Here is a 16,883-nt window from a genome sequence, read left to right as displayed (position 1 = left end):
TAATTTTTCCTAGATCACAATTCCTTTAATTTATTTGTTTTATCTTTTTGTAAAGACTTATAAATAGTATTTTAGAAGTGATAGTGATTTAAAAACTTGATTATTTTCATATTAAAAGATTTTAATATAAATATTTTTGTTATGAACAAATTTTATTATTTTAAAACATATAATCTCTTTATAAACCACTTTTCTAGAATTCTTTAATTTCTTTTTAAGAGTTCTTTTTATTTTCTCGTCTAATTAAAGAATTGAGAAAGTAGGATTGACCTTTAGAGTAGGTTTTTCAATTTGGACTGATTCATGTAAGTTCAGTTTCAACATTTTTTCTTGTATTTTTATGTTATTTGTTGCATGTGAGTCTTATCCCACTTGCATGCGGTCTTTAAGTTATCTATACGAGTTTTGTTGATCAATTATTGTAACAATATGTCCTGATTGTTCTTTCGATGTTTCTATGTCTAGATAAAGTATCCTCCAAGTTGCAAGGAGTTTCATTAGTTTGGGTCTTGTAAATTGTTAGTTAGGTAAGGGAAATCAATTGTTTTAGTGTGTGAGTTTTATAATTTAGTGTTTTCCATGTTAATGAATTTGATTGGTGTGTATGATTTTGTTTAAATTCAATGATTGGTTCATGATATTTGTGCTTGGGTTGTCTGACGGAGAGAAATTAGAATATGAACAATTGAAAAAATTGGTATGAGTTTTCATGTTTAAAATTGTTTTGAATAATGTATTGAGAAAATAATATCAATTTGAACAATTGACCAGGTCAAAGTTCATTTAAAATTACAAAATCTATTCAATGTCAACTTTATTGGCGCTGAGCGATATCAGAGTGGTGTTGAGCATCATTTTGTGTTGAGTATTTTAGCTCCAAGACGTTGAGTGACATATTGTACCACTGGGCGTCACTTTTTACGAATGCTTTATTGTTGAGTGGCAGTAAGGCACCATTGAGCAACATCTTTATACTGAAGGGCTGGAGCAATATTGCTTTAGGATGCTGAATGACAGAAATAGTCGTTGAGCACAAACTTTTGTGAGAAGAATGGTGTTGAGTGTCAGTAGTGTCCCTGAGCATCACTCTTTGCGAAATGTTTGCCACATCTAAGTGTCAATTTGTATAATTAGATTTTTTTTCTTCCTTGGCTGTTTGAGATAGATTTGTTATGGAATTGATGTATGTTTATGAAATTATTTATTGTTAATTGAGGAGATGATACGGTTGTGAACATGTATGGTGATAATGGTATTGAAGGAATTTCAAGGAGAAATTATTTGTGGTGATGACTTTAATATATGCATTGACATGTGGGAGGACAATAAAGAAATATCTTGACTCGATAACTATTCACACTCAAACAGAGTATATAATGAGTTAGGTGGTGAGAGTCGAAGGAGGTCATAACCACTATATTGTTTAGTCCTAGACGCGAAAGGGATTAACCTTATAAGTAGCAGAGTGATAACCATTTTATTTATGTCACTACTGAGCATAAATACAACTACAAGTGCACACCTATGATGAAGTCAAATGCTAAAGACATATATCTAGATAAACGAGTTTAGTGTCAACATTGTGTGTATCTATATGATTTATTGTATTTAATCCAAGTTTAAATTGTATTTGATATGATTTAATTGTCTCAAGATAATTCGTTTGCACACTAGCTTACTGTTGTTTCTTTTGTGTTTCTTGCAACTTTTTTGTTTCTTTTATGATGATCACTCTATTGATGTGAGTAGATGTGAGATAAACATTAATGCATCTCTTGTGGAAGATGATGATGATGTTGCATAGTAATTTTCTTTAATGTCTAAGTTATTTTGTATAGAAGTTTTAAAAAATTTCAAGTTATTTTTAATTTTTCTATATATATTTTAAGATAATCTATTTTGTTTTATCCATCATGTCTTATTTTATTAATTGTAAGGTGTAAAAATGAATGGTGAAAAACTTCATACGATAAAGAATTAATTAAAATAAGTGTAACTTTTGACAATGAGAATTATGATGTAATTTTGTTTTGAACGTTAACATGTTGTGATGAAATTATTGTCAACAAAAATGTAATCAATGAGAAATAATAATCTATAACTTCACTGCTTAAAAATCATAGAAAAAAAAAACAATTACCCTTTTTACATAATTTTTTCTTAAAAATAGTTCTCCTTGCTACTCTCTTACAATAACAGATGAAACTCAATACGTTTACTTTCTTCGACACATAATAGTAATAATAATAATAATCTAGCTGGTACCATTACTTACTAATACCAAGTAAATTAATGTTGAAATTAAGATGCCATATTATAAAAACGAAACAAATCAAATATCTTAAAGTCGTCTCTTAAGTGGTCAAAATGGAGGTGCATTTGGGACCTTGGAAAACTTGACTTAGAAAACAAAAATGGTTTGATTTGCTATTCTTTTACTTGTTGGTGTTTTTAAAAGAGAGATTCAGGCGTTGATATAGGAAACTATTCTCAAGAAACATGTATGTGATACTAGCGTGGAAGAAAGAAATATGAAAAAAAAGTACATGCTGAACGTTGAAAAATGAAAAATTAACAGCAAAACAACAAAAATAATATATTGAAGCTATATTTATTAGCATCTTGCAATTTTTAGACATGGAAAGCATGTTACATATAATTTGATTTTCGCATACATACACGAATGACAGAACAAAAAAAAATAGAGTATGTGTTACTGTCTCTTTGGATTGTGTGTAGCGAGTGATGTCACTGTATGCTGCGAATAATACATTAATAGAAAGACAGAAAAATAAAATGATATTTTGACCGCTATAATGTTGTAGAAAAGAACAAAATTATAAAAAAATATCATATATATATGTATGTATACTGGCAAACAAGTTCACTTTTTGGCAGAAATTAACGTTAGTAGAGTTATTTAGCTTTTGTATGTGATTAATTTTTGCAGGGATTGACAGATGTAACTGTAGGGATTGGCTGTTTTAAAAGAAAGAATAAATAAAAAGTTGTTTGGTTTGAAGTTTGAAAGAAGGGATCTTTTCCTAAGGAAAAAAGATTTAACAACTAAGAAGAGTTGTTAGGCAAGATGAGTCTATACGCATATGGTCACATGCAATTGAGTTGGCTATGTCGTAATGCCAAACAACAAACTAGACATTCTCTTAAACTAAATGACCATTTAACATCTAAATCTGATTCATTTCAAAGATAACAAAAAAGTGCTGCATTACTTTACGTATTTTAGCATCACTTTTCAATTAAAATTAGATTTTCATTTCAGTAGTTTGTGTAATAAAACTTCAAAAAGTGTTTGACAAAAAAAAACAAAAAAACTATAGAAAACAAAAGCTTTTTCCATGTCGCTAGTAACATGCTTATCCATGGTCGTGCACACCTACCATTCTTATTGTGATTATAAAATTGATGGTAATATAATAATATATAAGACCCTCATCCATCCGCAGATTACTAAACACGCAACTTATAATTAGCCTCCATTTTTAAAGCATTCTCAGAGTCAATATCACAGTTTCTCATCAAATTGCCAGACTGTTGTGAAACAGACATTTGTTGTTTCTCTCATCAATCATTCCTCAATTATGTATTTTATCTTCTTGTTTAACTATTTATTTATCATCTACATATTTATTTGTTACTCATGCTCAAGTGGGGGCCGTGTTGAGTATATATAAGATGTTGGAACCAAATCGAAGAAGCAAAATACAAGAGTGAGTAACATGGAAACTCCTAACTTTGTCTCCTTCTGCTTGCTGCTTCTCTTGACTAGTACCACTATAAGCTCAGCTAAACTCACTCGTGGCTTCTACAACGATGTATGCCCCAATGTGGAGCAGTTGGTCCGCTCTGCTGTTGCATTGAAATTCCAGCAGACTTTTGTCACTGCTCCTGCCACTCTTCGACTCTACTTCCATGATTGCTTTGTCAGGGTCTGTGCACCTTCTTCATCCTTTTCTTAACCAAGCTTGCTTTCATTTCGCATATACCTCTAATTATTAACCATATCAGTTCACTAAAACCAAAACTATGTGTGCCATCAGTTTAAGAACAATTTTCTAGTGAAATCAAACTATATATAAAGAAATTTGTTGTTGTGCACACAGGGTTGTGATGCTTCAATTCTGCTCGCAAATAGTAACTCAGAAAAGGATCACCCTGATGACATATCTCTAGCTGGGGATGGCTTTGACACAGTGATTAAAGCCAAGGCAGCTGTTGATAGTGACCCCAAGTGCCGGAACAAAGTCTCTTGTGCTGATATCCTCGCTCTGGCTACTAGGGATGTTGTAAATTTGGTATGATTGCAATTTCTTTATAGTTGCATGTATTACTTCTATTCATTTGCTTCGTGAAATTATTGGACCTCTCCTAAACCGTTTGATCCAATACCGGCCATGCATGCATATCAAGAGTTTTACACTGTGTGATATTGCATTTTCAAACAGTAACAAGTGCATAATATTGTAGGCAGGGGGACCATTTTACGATGTTGAATTGGGAAGGCGTGATGGTAGAGTATCTACTATTGCAAGTGTTCAACGCCATCTTCCTCACCCTGATTTCAATTTGGATCAGCTCAATTCCATGTTCAACTTCAATGGCCTATCTCAGACAGATATGATTGCATTGTCAGGTATTTTCTTCACTGACAAAAAAAGGTGTTTTTTTTTTTTTTTATGCAGTCATACTTTTAAAAGTAAGAAACTAAAGAATCTTAAATGTGGTAGGTGCACACACAATTGGGTTCTCTCACTGCAATCGCTTCTCGAAACGAATCTACAACTTCAGCCCCAGAAACAGAATCGATCCAACGCTGGATTTACAATATGCTTTTCAGCTTAGACAGTTGTGCCCTTTAAAGGTTGATCCTAGAATTGCCATAAACATGGACCCTGTGACGCCTCAGAAGTTTGACAACCAATACTTCAAGAATCTGCAGAAGGGACAAGGTCTCTTCACCTCTGATCAGGTGCTGTTTACAGATGCAAGGTCAAAGGCCACTGTCAACTCCTTTGCATCAGATGAAACAACTTTTCAGAAAGCTTTTATTGATGCAATTACCAAGTTGGGAAGGGTTGGTGTTAAAACGGGAAATCAAGGTGAAATTAGGTTTGATTGCACCAGGCCAAACTAGAAAAAGTATAACTGTGATATCATCATCAGCAGCAGCAGCATTATTCCATTTTGGAGTATTTTTAGTCTACAACGGCTTCAGTTTGAGTTTGTTCAATTATGTATATTTGATAATTCATTATTGTGTTAATAATTAATGGTGTTCTCAAAGCCCCATTCATTGCTTCGAGTTACATGATTATTGTATAATTAATGTTTTTAGAAAATAAAAATATTGAGTAAATTCTTTTTTATTTTCTTTTTCTTTTCAATAAAATAGAAGCACCCCTTTAGGTTTGTTGAAGATAGAAAAAATGTTATTCTAGAATGAAATAATTTAGTGATTGTTTTATAGATTTTAAAAAGTTTCATTTATGTTTATTTACGATCAGAAAAATCTATTTATAAGAAAATAATTGTTTTTATGAAAAAAAAAAGGGTACAAATAACATCTTGTTAAGATTTCTGATGTTTCGTTGTAACACAAAATAATGATTATCTTTCGAAACAAAGTGATTCATTAGTTATAGGAAAAAAACACCTAAACAAACCGACTTCTTGTTTTATTTTTTTTTTCTCTTTCATCCAATTATAACCTTCGGATAATAGCGTTTTGGGTTAAATAGGTTAGTTTTATATTTTTCATTTCTCCAGAACAAGTTGTAAGAGTTTACACTTCTAAAAAATAAAGTTTATCCAAATTATAACAAATGGGTATTCTGTTTATTTATTTTTTAAGAGTTTTTTTTGAAGGAATTATTGTTTAAAGGGTTAGTAAAGTCAAATGAATTATTAAATTGGGATGATGGTGGGGGTAAGATAATGTTTTAATTTTTTTTAATACTATAGTCAAAAAGAATATTGATAGTATAAGTTATAATGAGATAATCAATTAAGACTCATATATTAGAGGAGTGATCACAAGAAACATAAAGTCAAAGTCATAAAGTCAAAGTCATACAAATTAGAGGTTTTAGTTGGAAAACAATATTAGATTACACTGTTACTAAAAATAATTTAGAAAATAAATAATGATCAGAACAATGAAATAATTAAATTCATTTTTTTTCAAAGTATAATTTAGACTTAATTCTTGAGACCTATCATTGGTATTAAAATTGGCTTTCCCTTATATAATCAAATTAGTTTCAACTATATTTTTTAGTAAAACAAGGAATATGATCTCATCCACAAAAATTAGTTAAGTTCAATATTTTTAAAAAGTTTTGACAAAAAATTTAAAAAATGAAAATCTTCATAAAGAAAAAATAAATAATTAAATTAAAGTATGAGAAAGTTCTAACCCAATTGTATAATCTCAGCAAATTCATTCTAATGACTAAAACGATCGAATAAGTGGTGGAAACGCAATCCTTATTTCGTACATTTTTCATTATCTTTTGTAAGTATTTACATAAAAATATAATTCCAATATAAAATTCTAATATTTATAACACTATATCAACTGCTATATTTAAGTGAGATTTTTTATTGTATTTTTACTTAGTTTCAATATATTTGAATGAGTTAAAAGTTTATCAACCTCATCTTATTAAGAGTTAGTGTTTCTACTTTCCATATAATCAATGGATAAATAAAAATAGTAATTTGACTTTGAAAGAAAAAAGCATGTAATTATTTTTTTTAATGACAATGATATTTTGACAACACTTTTTGACAATTTTTTTACAACGTCATCATTTTATTAGTCTATTTAAATTTATGTTTAAAAAATATTTAAAACCGACCAATCACAAACTGTCACTTATCAAAAAAAAGTTGTTAAAAAGGTGTTGTTAAAAAAAGTTTTTCCGTTTTTTCAAAATACCAAAGTGCAGAAAATTATAGTGGGCGCTTAACGTGTGCCACACCTCAGACATGGGTACGGAAAACGTTTTCAATTCATTGCATGGAGCATGTTGTGTGTAGGGCCCATAGATGTTGAAGACTACAACCTACCCACTACACATCACAAATTTTTGAGCATCAAAGTGAAATATCAAAAGTATCATCAAGAACATAGACACTGCACAAATTACGCTTATTTGCTCACATATTTAACTGGAATTTTCAAAACTGAAAATCTGTGGTTCATTTCACTCATGATTTCCCAACTTTATCTATTCTCTTCTAATGCGAAACTTGTTATCATCTCTAGTATTTCAACCAAAAACTTTCACCAAAGGAAAAGGGTGTGCACTTTTAATTTCTTATCTAAAAAAGTATTCTGTTGTAATTCTATAAGGACTCTGATACCTAGATCAAACCACTACTAAGACAGGTTCTACCTGATGCAGACATTAGAATCACGCTATCTTTCGTAAGAGCAGACAAAATCATGAATCCAATTGCATATGGAGACTGCTCTGTTTGAAAGAGATAGAATCATGACTGCCATGTGATGCTCATAATTATTGTATCAGTCTATTGATTGAGAATGCATATTATGCTATACTTAAATACTCAGTGCATCATCCAGTGGTATGAGCTTCAGCATTTACAATAGCATAATTGGGTTAGAATGTTGAGAACGAAAATAGTTTTAGAAACATTGGAATAAAGTAGAAAATAAATCTATGAATCTGAATGCATGAACCATATAAATTCGGTGGTCCATGTATGGTTGAAAGGATCCAAACAAGTTATAGTGCTATTTAAGCTTTAGACCTTGAGAAAGCCAATGTGGCCCCTTCCCTTCCTGAGTAAATGTCACAGTGGTGCTACTGATTGGGGTGGTGGGGTCACTGTATTCTCCTGTTCTATCTGATTTGAAGGAGGCATATGAATTCAGCTTCCTAGTTTTCCCACTGGTTGAGTTTGAGCATGCTAATTGAGGTAATTGAGAACTCTTGTTAACTTTACTACCTCCTATGCTTAGTGTCAAATCCACTTCCATGTCTTCATCATAGCCACTAGTACTTATTTTACAACTCTGAAATGCTGTTCTGTAGGAGCTAGGCCCTGCCTCACCTTCATCAAAGCCATGCCCTTGAGAAAAACTGTCCTCATCTGCAGGCCTTTCAAGGTCAAAACCCTTTTGCATCTGTATGCTGTCTGACCAGCTTCTAATATTTTCTCCTGACCAAACATCCTCTCTCAAATTTCCAACGTTCTGTGAAATCTGTGTCGTTTGATGTTGCGGTTTACTGACATGTGGATGGCTTACATCTATCTCATTCCTTTGCTTCCATAATTTCTGCTGTCTAGTTTCGATTTTGAGCTCATCCATCAACATCTTTTGCACACTGTATACCCGGTGTAGCTCTCTTACCTGCAAATACCAAATTCTCATCATTTCCAACAAGTCAGAGATTCAACTCGCTCTGATCATCATTCCCTTTCAACAGGATTTGTACTAATATTTCACTTTCACATGCAGTGGCTTCTTGGAATTTGTAATAAATAATAAATGAAGTTTCAGAGTAATAACAATTGATGATAGATAAGATTCCATGGAAGAAGGACCTCATCATACACTAATTTTGACATCAGTATGCTCAGTCTCATAGCAGTATCATTCTATTGTCATTTTTTAGTCTCCAAAGATAAAAGAAAAAGAAAGGCCACTGAAATGGAAAGGCTCTCTCCTTCGATCTCTAATGCTCTTGAATTCAAGCCTAATACACTTGGTTGACCATATGATTACGGTTTTCAAGAAATGCAGCTTTGTCGCAACATGAATTTCGTATTTGTAAGATGAAAAGTTCAATCATACAACATAATCAGAATACCTGGTGTTTGAAGATGTCCTCATGCATCTGCATTGTCTTTTTGATGGACTCTACACTGTTTCTGTCAAGCATCCTATCCATGGGACCTTGCACTTTTTGATTCTTGTTCTGATAATTCTCCCAGACATCCACTCCACCCACAGCTAAGTTGGTGCTGTCTACTATGGTTGCTAGAAGATTTATGGAATATTCAATTTTGGTTCCCATGCCTGAAAAAAGAAAGAAAGTTTAATTTTTTTCCAATTTTCTTCTATCACACCTTATGCCTCAAAGTCAACAATTAGAAATTTTCCTTTTAATCAGAAAATCTTTGAGAGAAGTAATAATGAATAAAACATGTCTTGTTCCTTTCTCTGCTTTTTAGGCTGCAATGCGCTTACGATCTCTGAAGCTAAAATGTGAAGGTGACGACAAAATTCAATTATGCCGAGGTTGGAGAATTTAATTTAATATCTAAATGGCAAAGGTTGGTTGAAACTGCAAACCCACATTTGTAGGCAACCATACCTGACACATGGCAAGAAATTGAAATGAAAATTCAACAGGATTGCCCAGTCATGATAAACTGACATTATCCTGAAAGATTCTGTCACTGCCCTTTTTGGTGCACAAATACAGGCAATATATAGGGAAGATTCTGGTTTATGTTGTGAGATAATTTGTCAAAATAGGGACTCTCACTTTAGTAACCAAAAGTGGAGAGAGAGAGAGAGAGAGAGGGGACCAAGAGAATTATGCATTGAAATGTTCAAACGTGCAATCAAACATTGCTGGGACACTGATGCAGCGTGTAACATGAACAAGGCAACAGTGAAACCAACTAATATGTGGGTCTGTGATTGTATGATGAAAGCATCACTAGCCATGAGGTCTATAACAGTGGTTTTCATCCCCTACTCCTAGATATACTGGCCTCAGAAAAGTGTCCAATTACCCTTGTTTCTTTTAAAGCTAGCCTCTTTTGAGCTATTCTGAAGACAGCAACCAAACTTTATATACAGTGAAGCTAAAGTAAATAGGAACCAGAAAGAATTCACTAAAACTCAAAGATCACACAGACACGAGGAGTTTACATGCCACTGACATCTGCAAAGCAGTCAACTTATTTTCCTTTTTATGTTATTCTGGAAAGTTTTGATGTACCACCAAGTTTGGATAATTGAAATCATTTCCATGGCAATTACAAATTTTAAACTAACAAAAGAAATGGACTTGAACGTGATGAAATAAATAGTCATTGAATCTCAGAAGTCAGAACTGCAACACTAGAGCTTCTCCCACCATCTTTGGAGACAACACATAAATAAAATATGAATAAGAAGTACCTAATTCAAGTTAGTGGAAACATATCTGTGTGCTGCTGTCTAGTAGCTGTACCTGTAATAAGAAGTACCAAAATAGCAGCTTTCTGTGATGAAGGTCATTGAACATGTTGTTCTCTCATGGCAGCCTTTATACCCATGAATGAGCCTTAGAAGTAAGACCAATTCTAACATTAGAAAGGGCCAATTGTGTCACGAGTCTCCTTGAATCATTCCCAAGGCAAAGGACGGATCAATCCAAAGAGTGCAGCACCTGGGGAATCAGAAGAAAGCTCATTGACAGCATCAAATCTCTTGGCATATGAGAACCATTCAACCCTTTACAAAGAAACAACAAAGCAATAACAGCTCAAATTTAAAACTGTAATCATGAGTTTAATAATTCAGGATTGACAGGCTGTGAGGCAAGGAGGCAAGAGAAAAGCTGGAGTAGCAATGTGTCTGTTTCTGTATGAGTGACTATGTGATATTTAGAGAGAGAGAGAGAGATGTATGTTCATATTATAATATAGAAACGTTTTTGTATTTGTATAATACTAAAACTTACTGTAGTTGATTGTATTTTGTACATATCGTCGTTGCTTTACTGTAATGCGGGAAAGGATATATAGAAAAGAATGGGACCACAAAGATGTATAATAATAAAAACAAATGACACTCAACATGAACCAATGTAGGCCAGGGAACAAGATATTCCAGACAAGGTCTTGCAGGACTTAATCAAGATATGCATGAGCAATGAAATAGTTAGTGCTTATTTACTATACCACCAACAACTTCTTTCTCTTTAAACCTTTTTTGGTTTCTCAAATTCAACTATACTGGGATATGATTATTCTTTCCGTACATGCTCAACAGCCATATATGTTGTGTTTCGGATTTCATCAGAAACCAATTTCAAATCATAAGCCTATTATTTCCTGGTATCTCTGCCTGCCAAAATATGATTTATAGATTCAACTGATTTTGTGGAAGAACAAAGCAAGAAATAATACCTTGATTGAAACTTAAAGTCATCGATAACTTTTATGTGTCTGGTCATAACGATATTGTATACTAATATACCTTGAAAAAAGATGCATTTAATAGTGTAAACAGAAAGTGGTCTAATAATGCATTCAATAGATGTCCCCTCTTCTGTAGTTGTCCTACAAGTTAACGATTAATTATTATTTTCTTGTTAAAACACGTGGATCTTTTGTCAAAAAAGAGCTATACTATAATATATTATCACATCAAACAACCCCGTATCGTTATTATTATATCAAGTAATATAGACCTTTTTAATTCTCAGTGTTCTTGTTATTAAAAAACCATTAATCTATCATCAATCTCATCTGATCTGATCTTCAAAGTGAACAAAGAAAATTTGTTAACAAGTTGTGAATAAAAATTAAAACAAAACAGACAAGAGATTTCTGGTAAGAAATACAACCCTTCCTCCTAGCCTTCAAAATCAGAACCACACACGTGTCTGTTTGTCGAAATCATGAGTCTGATTATTAAGCAATGCATAGATTTTGGTACTTAAAATCTCCTTTCATCGTATATGTGGGCATGCCTGTCTTTTGTCTCTTATTTGTTAAGTTTCTGTCTGATTGCTCTATAGTATCAAATACTGTAGCCATAAATGCAAAAAATAGGTTTGCCAAATAGATGAAGAACACGCGTGAAAATTAATAATATACGACCCATAATCCCCTATCATGTCTGGGAGAAAATTTAATGATCAAAATTTCGGGAAATGGTCGCTATCGTAGTTTTGTTGCCTCAATTTTAAAAATATTTTCTCTTTAATCTATTATTTCACATAATAAAAAAAAATATTTATTATTTATAAAAAAAAAATGTTTACTGTATTTAACTTACGAAAAAAAAAATGTGAGATTGCTTTCTATGTGGTTGAGAGTGAAGTTACATTGTTACCTATGTGATTATTTTGTCCTTTTTCTATTAAAATTATCTGTTATCATTATTCTCTTTTTACACCACCAGAAAGATCTGATAGCAGACACAAACTGGTGGTAGGCATCGAAAGTTGTCAGAATCAAAGATGAGTTTTATATGCAGCTTGACTTAAATGAGTTTGTTCACAAAAAATATTTTGTCAACGTCAACAAGAAAACAACTCTACTTTTTTAAATAAATAAGAAAATATATTGTCTTTTTACTGTTTACTCGTAATGTAAAATATTCTTACGTTTATTATTAAACTAAAACGAAAATATACCACCGATCTTTTAAAATTAAAAAAATAATTTTAATTTGCTATAATCAGGAATGATCTCCTAGAAGTGTGTTATTGGTGGATGGGTTAGGTTTACGTTTCCTTTGTTTTTTTTCCAAACATTATTCCTTTTGTGATGTTTTGGTGGAATAACATCTGACCTAACCATAAATAACTGGAAGTAAACCCTGATTTTGGTGAAAGAGTAAGGATATATATATATATATATATATATATATATATATATATATATATATATATATATATATATATATATATATATATATATATATATATATATATATATATATATATATATGATTAAGGAACAGTGTGTCCTATATTTGAAGATGGATGAAATGCACGCGTTGTAGCCCCACCAAGGCACAAGGCCAAGAGAAGAGACCCACCACCAAGGCGTTGACCAATCTTGACCATTAGCAGATGCAAGCTTTTTAACCTTTTACAATAATAATTGGGTGTAAAAATGTGATATTTATTAGACTTATCTCATCAATCATTATCATAATAGATTCCTTTCTGAGATAAATCCAAAATAACTACACAGTGGCTTCACGCATAAGCCTTTCTCATCACCAAATTGCTGTTTTGTTCTTTTATTTTTCTTTTCTTGGCTTCTATCTCAATTAGTTCACCATTCTTAATACCTTTAAGTCTTGTCAGTTTTCTATATTAATAAGTCTTAACTATTTTCCCATTATCGTACCCACCCTCTGTCTGTCCCCATCCCTGTTATGGACTGATTAATTTAATTTAATTATTTTCTCAGGGTTAAAAAAGTTACACTAATTAACTAATAATCTAAAGGAATGTTTAATATGTAGGATCAGATTTTGAGGTTTGAAAAAGTAAATTTAAATATAATTGGTGAGTTTAAATTAGTTAGATGGGTGGCACATTAAGTGCAGTCATGATCGATAGATTCATAAGAATGTACATTGACAGATGGGTTGTGATAAGGTATGGCCAGAAAAAGGGTCCAAGATGTACGGTGGTGACGCGTGTCAGAAACCCAACCATGCAAATGCTTGTGATTTCTTAGTACTCTTATCATGATGTTGGAAAGAGGATCTAATTGAGGTCATTTGTTGTTTAGCCATTTTCCAAAACTGAGATGCCTTTACTTTGCTCATTTAGGAAGCAATTCACTCTACATTCAGAGCTTTCCATTCAAGCATCTTAGGTTAAACCCTATTTTCCTTTTCACTAATTCATTCAGGACAAAGGATTGCTTCATGTTCATCAATCCCATGACTGCTTTATAATCCAAATTAATAGTGGTTAAACAACGACATCTCATACTTTGTAATTAACTAATCAATTCAATTTGATTTTTTTTTTATTATTTGAAAACTCATTAGGTTTGGTCACTCGTAATATTTTTTTAGCCAGTAAAATGACAGATGGACACATTTACATATATCTTTAATTCAGAAAATGGGCAAAGTAGTGGTTAAGTGAGATAGTATTTTTTAAACTTTGAAAAAATATTAAATGTTATAATTGTTTACATTTCATTATATTTTTATTTTTTATTTATATATTGTATGTGATGAAGGATTGAAAATTTATTATTATTTAAATTGAATGGAAATGTATATGAATAAGAATAAGAATATATAATGTGAAGGTTATGGTATGATATGTGGTGCTTTGTATACATGAATTTTGTTTTTTAAATAAATATATAAATAAATTTTATGATAAGGTTATATACCAAATTTGAGATTTTGGAAGAGATGTCTTAGATAATTTATTGACATAAAGAAATAGATTAGACAATAAGAGTCGAAAAAATTTCTATAACTTAATTTGCTATATAAAAAGAAATTTGTTTAATAAATTATAGACATTCATTTTTAAATGAACTAATGTGTTTATAATATGTATTTTTTTCTTATTTGAAACTTAGAGGACTCGGGAAAATAACAAATACAAAATCTATTAATTTAATCTAATGAATATCTTATTTTGCGTATTTGTACGTTGTTTTTCAAATTATAATGATGATGGTGTATTATCCAATAATATATATATATATATATATATATATATATATATATAAAAGATGAAAAACTGAGGAAATTTGTACATAATTATATGAAAATAGACAATATTTTTTTAAAAGATTTTGATATAATACGAATATTAAATGTATATTTATTTATTTATTTCATAATATTAGTAATAATGTAATTATTAGTGTGATATTGTATGTTAAAATATCAAATACATTTTCATGTAAACAATAAATGTATTTCATGTATATATTTGGGGATAAATGCTAATTTTTTTATTTTATACCTTTCTTGACTTCTTGGCTTTTTTTTTTTTCCTTTCCCAACTCAGAAAACCCTATAAATAAATAAATAAAAGAGATAAAGCCGAATTTAAAACCGATTAAAATTATAATTTTATAATGAAAAAATGTATTCATTACAATTTTAAATCAATATTTTCTCCATTTATAAGAAATTACTACTTTTATTTATATATTTAACATTGGGGAAAAGGCCAACTAATAATTTAAGAATATTAATTAACTATAATAACCCTAAATAAATTAATACTTTAAACATATAAAAACCAGCATAGAAATATTAAATATTTTAAATTTTTCAATATTTCAAAAAGTATTAAATAAAAATAAATATAATAGAAACATAAAGCGATTAAATATTTTATATTTAACAAATAACAGAAAAGAATTCCAGAATTCTCTCTTGAAAAAACTGAATAAGAAAAAAAGAAAGAAAAAATCACCCAATTAAGTTGGCACATTCAATGCATCAGATTCTGATAATTAATTTTGTGTTTCCACCATTAATTAAGATACCCAAAAAAATAAACACGAAATGGATATTTAAAGATAAAACCGAATCTTCCCATATCGATTTGGAAGCCTTATCTCTTCTCTTCTTTGGATCCATTGCCTTCTCAATCTCTTTATTCATTATCATTTTATATCATAATACTATATTCTCTTCTTTCTCAAGTTATTCTAATAATTCTTCATATCATTTATTCGTATTATTTAATGTTCTCATCCTTCCTAAGTAATTTAATCCCTTCAATAATTGCATCAAACTACTTTCTTCACTTTTTTTTTTTCTTTTCTTACCCACTCTTCATTTTCGTAATCATTTGTAAGCCAAGAATATTATAGGTGAGAAATAAAAAATATCTAGAGGCAGTTTTTAAAGAGAATATTATAATATTTTAATAATAAAAAATTTAAATTATAAATAAACTTTATTGAAATTGGTTTTATAAATATCATAATTTATTGATATGTTTTTTTTTTGTTTTTATATTTTTTATCTCAATTTCCATGTTTTTAATATAAAAATTCCTATAAGTATTTCTAGTTTAAACTCAACATATCTACGCAATTAAAAAGATGACAAAGTAAATTTATTTTTTATCCATTTTGAGATGGTTTTGCTCTTTGGGTTGAATGTGTGGAATGAAATGAATGAGAAATTGTGTTGCATATTTAAATTCTAAAGTTTGAATTGGATATGTGGAACACTCTTCGAGTTTTTAACAAGTTATTATGTTATGAAGACTCATTAGGTGAACTCTTTCTTTACTAAGCTAAAGTCAAACTCGAGTTTGACATAAAGTCAAAAGGGTCGTTGGGCGAGTCTATTCCTGTTAGATAAATAAATTTGCATTTTTGTTCTAGTACTCGACTTATTGGACAAGTCATTTAGTCATTGAACGAGTGTCCTTCTATAGACAACTCGTTAAGAGAGTAATTGGGCTTGTTGAAAGAGTAATTGAACTCGCTAAGAGAGTGATTGGACTTGCTAATAAAACAACTAGACACTTGCTGAGAGAGTAATTAGACTCATTGAACAAGTAACCAAGCTTTGTGAAGTCTTTATAAACTCTGCTAAACTCACAAACTCACGTAGAGAATGAAGTCTAGGTTGTAAGAGTTGAAAGAGTTTCTCATGATAAGATCTGGGATAGGAAACCCTTTTTTTACTAGGTCATAAGCAAATTAACTTTATTATAATGAAATTGAGAATTGGTATTAGTCATTGTTTTTATTTCATGATCTCATGTTATATGTATAACTTATAGTGTTCAATTCAATACATATTGAATATAGATTAATTATATATACGAGTCTTATTGTGTGTTATAATACTTTAATATTAGTAAAAAATATATTATACAAATTTATGAATAAATATGTTTAAAATCTCCATTAGCTCATTTTTTTTATGTACTAGTTTATGTTCTTCTTTATCATGATAGTTGTAAAAGTCAAACTAAATAGGAATAATAGTTGGATATGAGGCTTTTATGAGTTTTGTTTAATGTATACAAACATAATATATTGTGTAGTATATATATATATATATATATATATATATATATATATATATATATATATATATATATATATATATATATATATATATATATATATATATA

General features: G+C 30.3%; 2 protein-coding genes across 3 annotated transcripts; one reads left to right on the top strand and one right to left on the bottom strand.

Moving 5' to 3' along the window:
- Positions 1-3,708: 3,708 nt before the first annotated feature.
- On the top strand, positions 3,709-5,275 carry LOC106767105 (peroxidase 16). The gene is made up of 4 exons (XM_014651931.2): positions 3,709-3,950; positions 4,125-4,316; positions 4,489-4,654; positions 4,749-5,275. The coding sequence occupies exons 1-4, from the start codon at positions 3,741-3,743 to the stop codon at positions 5,153-5,155; spliced, it is 975 nt and encodes a 324-aa protein (XP_014507417.1). The 5' UTR covers positions 3,709-3,740; the 3' UTR covers positions 5,156-5,275.
- Positions 5,276-7,472: 2,197 nt separating this feature from the next.
- Positions 7,473-10,701, bottom strand: LOC106769261. Of its 2 annotated transcripts, none has more exons than XM_022783899.1 (3): positions 10,190-10,701; positions 8,865-9,073; positions 7,473-8,404 (listed from the first exon to the last, which is right to left on the bottom strand). In XM_022783899.1, the coding sequence occupies exons 2-3, from the start codon at positions 9,069-9,071 to the stop codon at positions 7,784-7,786; spliced, it is 828 nt and encodes a 275-aa protein (XP_022639620.1). In that variant the 5' UTR covers positions 9,072-9,073; positions 10,190-10,701; the 3' UTR covers positions 7,473-7,783. The 2 variants fall into 2 exon arrangements, with proteins under 2 accessions (XP_022639620.1, XP_014510284.1); XM_014654798.2 differs by having other exon boundaries at positions 10,242-10,700.
- Positions 10,702-16,883: the final 6,182 nt, after the last annotated feature.

This window comes from Vigna radiata, chromosome 7 (assembly GCF_000741045.1).
Source record: "Vigna radiata var. radiata cultivar VC1973A chromosome 7, Vradiata_ver6, whole genome shotgun sequence".
NCBI lineage: Eukaryota > Viridiplantae > Streptophyta > Magnoliopsida > Fabales > Fabaceae > Vigna > Vigna radiata.
Note: the sequence above shows the minus strand (reverse complement) of the source record. Positions and strands in the feature narration are given on the sequence as shown.

What these genes read in the sequence shown, in the direction of transcription:
- LOC106767105 (XM_014651931.2), top strand. Translation starts at nt 3,741, where the DNA reads ATGGAAACTCCTAACTTTGTCTCCTTCTGCTTGCTGCTTCTCTTGACT. An exon ending in TCCATGATTGCTTTGTCAGG is followed by an intron (nt 3,951 to 4,124) that starts GTCTGTGCACCT and finishes TTGTGCACACAG; the next exon opens with GGTTGTGATGCTTCAATTCT. An exon ending in AGATATGATTGCATTGTCAG is followed by an intron (nt 4,655 to 4,748) that starts GTATTTTCTTCA and finishes TAAATGTGGTAG; the next exon opens with GTGCACACACAATTGGGTTC.
- LOC106769261 (XM_022783899.1), bottom strand. Translation starts at nt 9,071, where the DNA reads ATGGGAACCAAAATTGAATATTCCATAAATCTTCTAGCAACCATAGTA. An exon ending in AGGACATCTTCAAACACCAG is followed by an intron (nt 8,405 to 8,864) that starts GTATTCTGATTA and finishes TGGTATTTGCAG; the next exon opens with GTAAGAGAGCTACACCGGGT.